General features: G+C 38.3%; 1 protein-coding gene across 1 annotated transcript; it reads left to right on the top strand.

Moving 5' to 3' along the window:
- The first annotated feature begins 1097 nt into the window (after nt 1-1097).
- On the top strand, nt 1098-5402 carry LOC118341394 (calpain-5-like). Its single transcript, XM_035679640.1, has 2 exons — nt 1098-1282; nt 5259-5402. Exons 1-2 carry the CDS (start codon nt 1127-1129, stop codon nt 5400-5402), a joined length of 300 nt encoding a protein of 99 aa, XP_035535533.1. The 5' UTR covers nt 1098-1126.
- Nucleotides 5403-6038: the final 636 nt, after the last annotated feature.

Here is a 6038-nt window from a genome sequence, read left to right on the forward strand (position 1 = left end):
CAGCAACCTGGGTTTGATTCCAGCCAACAGGCCGTTGCTGTATGTTGTCCCTCTTCTCTCGCCCCCTTTTCCTGTCTGTCTTATACTGTCCTATCTGATAAAGGCTAAAAAGACCCAAATAAAACTTTAAATTTCTTGCAGGAGTTCGTGAAAAGTTCATTATTTGAATGCATACATTCACTCTTCACCAAAAATATGAAGTATGTTTAATGAACGCACTCTTCAACACTGTCTGAACTTAAAGAAACAGTTTTGCATTTGCACTGCAGTTTGCAGAGATGGGACTTATTGATCAAACAGAAAAAAACAAGAAACAGTAACTCAACATGACAAAAAAAAAATATATGTGATATATATACATAAAAAAAAGTAAAATAAAATAATGCTGCAAATGGAAAACTGTTTCTGATTGGTATACCGCAAGGAAAATGTACATACACACACCTAGTAATGAATATTATTATTATTTAGCCAAATAATCACAAACTCACTGCTGGGATATTGTATATTTGAAGTTAAAAAAGTAAAAATCTACAAAGGGAGTGAGAAGATCAAATTAACTATTTCAATATTTACAAGCTCAAACTAACTATTTACATATAGGCTAAGCTTTAGGAACTCTAATCCAGAGATCCGGGGAGAAAAGAAGCCGCTTCACTTTGTTCAGTAATACTTATCCAAACCAACCAAACAACTTTACTTAAAGCTGCATTTGACTCTTGTTATGCAGGTTGAACCTCTCAAAGCTGTTATTTTCTTCTGTAAACGTATCAATGTGGACATTTAAACACATATTGTTTACAACTGCACAAACATTATTAACTATTAGATTAAAATCTCCCAAACCCTGTCTGAGAAAACACACCGGTTCTGGCTGTTAATGTTCTCTTTTGTAACACTGTCAACATGTAGACTGGTGTTAAAACTAGAAGCAGAGGAACCCACTTAGCTGTGTTATCAGATGTTCACTGAGAGCTAATGTAAATAGGTTTAATTGAATTTGGCAATCTTGTTTTGATTATTTCAATAAGGTTTTTTTCTCTTTTATGTAATTGTGTTAATGCATTTGCGTGCACATTGTACCAAAAGCCCTGATAAACCTGTCGGTTGCTGTCATTACAGGGGGATGGTGGTTCCGTACGAGGGCCAGTCTTTCTCTGCACTGAGGAGCCAGTGCCAGGACAATGGGGTCCTGTTTGAAGACCCTCTGTTCCCACCTTCTGACCAGTCTCTGTTCTACAATAGCAACCGCCTCGGCCAAATCACCTGGAAAAGGCCTAAGGTGAGGAAAAAAGAACTGGTTTGTTTAAAAGGAAGCAAGATATCCACATATTTCTGCCAAGAAATGAAAGAGAATTTCAGAAATGTTCCTTATTCTCCACGTTGCCTGCTTTACAGGCAACCTCACTGTTTACACTATTAGACAAACAACAACACTGACATACTGCAAAATAAAAACATTCAAGGGTCAAAAAAGTGAAGAATAATCAGAAAAAAGTTACTGATATTCACATCTGAGTTGAAGGCACAGCTGTTGCTGCACCACAGTGAACTGATCAGCTGATTCACAGTGGAGGGAGACAAGAAACAGAGACAGGGGACAGTAGGTGGGAAAGGGGGATGTTGGTCATGAGACAAGTACAAAGGAGAGCATGCATATAAAGAGAGGAAGGTTACATGGACTGAATAGGGAGAGGAATTTAGGGAATTTACCCCACTGAAATCCCACGCCATCACCTAAAAACTGTTGTATGTGTGTCTGCGTGTGTGCATGACTACATGTGTTTGCTCTTTGAACAAATATTTGAGCGAATATTTGGACAGCAGAATAACATGAGATGTTGGTAGTTACTGAGTTTTGGGAAGAATTTGTATTGATCACACTGTAACAACTACAAAGCCAAACCAACCAATACTGAACCAATATCCTATAACGTCATATCCTTCATACATTTCTTGGCAGTATGGACAAGAAATAGTTCTTAAATTGCCTTAATAATCTTAAAAAGATCTTAAATTTAAATTTAAGTTGAGACTGGCAGTAAACCTGGTTACATAGTCATATGTTGTACTCTATATGGAATTGGTTAGAGTTGTCATCTGCAAGGAATATGTAGATATGTGCAGCAACAAAACGTTATCGGTTCTCAATCAACACACCTGAGCAATAAGGGAGGTTATTATTAACTGATATGTTTTCTTTCTATCCAAGTTCAGTTTCTGTGGAGCAACCCAGCTAAAGTTAACAGAGGATACCTAGAAAATGTTGTAGATGAAAGATGTATGCTTCTGTTTGAGCCCCTGACCTTACCTAACCTCTGCATCCAAAACAGTTTATTTCCTTAAATACTCAAATCCACTAAAAGACACTGAACAGTCCAACAGAGGCCTTTCCCTGATGTTCAGTCTGAAACCTTTGATGGAAACACACCAGAACACACTGAGGCCTCTTGAAGTGATATTTTTCCTTCATTCCAAAGCTAAAAATCACAACATCATTAATGTTTTATCCCAAATGTTCATGAAATTCAGTCCTTGTTAAGTTCCCATTTAAAAACATTTTAATACAGGATACTGGCAAGTTTCTTCTGGTACCATCCATGTTCTTAAGGAGCAGAACTATTGATTACTATAAAATAAACAGAATAAGAACCTGGTGATTAGTATGAGCAACACAAATGTGGCCAACTCACTGAAATGGTTTACTGCTAGAAGGTTAAAATGATGATGATTAGAATCTGAATTTGAAAAATGATTGTTGTTACAATGGCTTCCTGTAACTTTTTAACCTGACTTAAGTTTGTACTTACATGGCTGAATTTCTATTAATGCCAACAGATGGCCTCAGTCTAGAATAAACATTGAGATTGTTTGATATCAGAGTTGTTAGCTTAAACTGCCAAACTTTACTGGCCTCAGAGACTTTGAGTCAACCTCTGCATTTCACTGAACCGTATTTGTTTTTAGGAATGTTTTGATGCAGTGCAACCAGTAACCACTGTGTAGATGATGAGGACATATGATGCTCATAATGGAATTATTGCTTCATAGCTTTCCAGCCTCTATCTGCAGCTGTTTACGCTGTTCACTCTTGTCTCTGTGTCAGTTCTTTGCTTCAAAAACTGCAGTGAGATAGAAAAGATGAGTCTCTGTCCACTTCAGCAGACTGGAGAGGTTTCAATATGTTTTCAGATGAAGATTAGATTTTTTTAAATTTTGTTAATTACAATTTATCTTTTGGATTAATTCACATTTTCTTCTGAGTCTGAAGTCTTGTACACCTAGCTCAAGCCTGAACTATATGTATATAAATGCTTTTACTGTCAATCATTGATGACCTGAGCTGCTTAATAATTAAACAGGAAACCAAAAGCACTCCAATTGATCAATATTATTGATTTGTCCAGGGAGTGGAGAGAGAGGAAGCATTCATATCATTTCACACTAAACTTAACCGTCTCTCTGAGTTACCAAGTGAAACCACACATTTACAAGCGCTTAAAACTGTACTGATCCGCCTTCTAGCTCCACACATCTTTGGTTCAGTGTTCAGTGGTCTCACTGATTATATCCTGAGTCCAAACTTGCTCTACTTCAGCCTCAGTGTACACTACTATTGTTGACTATTGTTGTGGAACATTATATCTGTGGTAATATTAAAAAATAAACAGGGTCTCTGAAATTTGGTTACTAAAGAATTGTGTGAACTGAATGGGACATTTTACAGTTGAAAAATAAACTAATCATTGCTCTCTGGTGGACAAACTATGAAATACTGTCACATATCTTATACCCACTGATCAAACTCAGACTACAAAAGCCTTATTTTATCTTCTGCTAAAGTTACAGTAGCTTTACACAGAATGAGGACTGTGGATGTTGTCTGTCACTTACACAGAAATCTCTTTAGGAGGAGATCTCTTTGCAATGTTGTGGATGAGCCAACATCGTATGCAGGGTTCCACCATTTTCTTTCTAGTGCCTTACTGGTACTTCACATGTGCAGCTCTCAATAGAGATTAGAAGAGATTCATTCCTTACATACTTCCATCATCAGCTCTGCAAAAAACAATGTCTTTTATCCTTTTTTACCAGGCAGGTGAGTTGCTAGATTTAGTAGCCCAAAGTGGCATTTTACTTGCCCTGGGCAAGTGGGCAGTCCACAAGAGAGGGGGATGAAGATTGTGGAAAGGAGAACCACAGAGGCTATTTCTTTACTGTTTGTGTGTCTTTTTTGTGGTTCAACAGATGAGAGCATGTGTGGCCTATACAGTATGTGTACTTGAAATAGTGGCTTCTAATTTTGAGAATGAACACACAGAAAGGGGCATTTGAGATTCTTTCTGGTTTCTTTATATTTTATGGCCAGTTTGTCATGTGACTTTTCAAAAGAAAATACAACACAAAGTGTAAATGTAAACAAAATGTGTGTGTGTGTGTGTGTGTGTGTGTGTATAGCAGACAATTAGCTTATCTTAGCACAAACACTGGAAACAGGGGGAAACAGCTAGTCTGACTCTGTCCAAAGGTAACTGCCTACAAGCACCTCTAAAGCTCACCTATTAACACATTATATCTCGTTTTTTAAAATAAAACATGTAAATAAGTGAGCTTTATGTAAGCCATGTGTGTGTCTGTCTCTACATGGTTAGTGGTCTTGCTGGGTGTGTGCCACTGGTTTATCCCAGCTCTATCATTTGGCTGCCGTCCTGTTATATGTTCTGTGGTTTGTTTTGCTTTGAACGTTCAGACGGGATTTCTACTTAATCAGAGAATGTTTTTACCCTGTATTTACCTTATGATGGTTGACTTACCGCTCTGGTTAACGCCCTGCTTCACATTCATCTATGCCTGGCAGCTGCCCAGTATGGCCACTTCCTTCTACTGCTGGTCACTGAACAGCTGCCGTGCTGCAGCAGGTAGAAAAGGACTATAAAAGTGGACTGGGTGATGATATAATTAAAACCCCTTTAGCCTTTTTCTACTGGGTTTCTGTTTGTCTCTAAGAGGGAAATTAACTATAAAAACCAAACTTATTAAGGGAACTTTGAAATTATATCACGCTCAAAAATAATTAATTGTTCAGTCATTCCTTTATGGGTTATTATTTTGTTTTGTCTTGGTGTTTGTATTGGACCTGATATTTGTGCAACTGTGTTGGATTATTTGTAGTTTAGAAGTAGTCAGAAACATAATACAGTTTATTTGAAAGAAAAAGAAAAGATTAATACTGATTGCAATCATCTTTATCCTTCTAGGAATTATGCATCGAACCCCATCTGTTTGTGGACGGCATTAGTGCCCACGACCTGCACCAAGGCCAGCTGGGAAACTGCTGGTTCGTAGCCGCCTGCTCCGTCGCTCACGAACCGGCACCTATGCAGAACGGTGCAGACAACTAGACATCCTCCAGTCTTCCATTCATCTCCTTTCTGTACTACTTTGATTTTGCTAAGCTTGCTTTGTTTCTCGGGTCCACATAACAGACAATACTGAATATTTACATATGAATCCATCACAAGACCAGATCGGCCAACTCACACGACAACACAATACAACGACTAGCTGAACAGATCAAGCTGTATTTTCTGACATTGTACCAGTACCACATCTCAGTTAAAGATTTGGCTGTGTGTGTGTGTGTCTCTTTGTATTATGAGGAGGAACTGTGGCAGACACGTCCGGGCTTTGGCTTTGAACCTCCTATACTCTGATGAGGAATGATCAGGAGAGAGAACATTCCTCAGATCAATTTCAAGCCTTTAGAGTTTGAACAGAAAGGTGAGCTGTGAAAAGTCATGAAAGGTAAAGTGAAACACACACGCCCGACCCCGAGAGATATCGTGAGCGAGCGACTGGTTAGGAAGAATAATTGACTGGAATCTTTTTTATTTTTTATTTACTGCAGACAACGAGCATGACATGGACATGACTCATCATCAGAGGGGGAACCGAGGGCGACACTGTGTTTCCGTGTTTGTGTGTATGGCATGTAAAACACAACTCAAGTGGGCAACTACTTATCTTACAAACATTCT

This window comes from Morone saxatilis, unplaced genomic scaffold (assembly GCF_004916995.1).
Source record: "Morone saxatilis isolate NCDOM2014 unplaced genomic scaffold, NCSU_SB_2.0 Contig8, whole genome shotgun sequence".
NCBI lineage: Eukaryota > Metazoa > Chordata > Actinopteri > Moronidae > Morone > Morone saxatilis.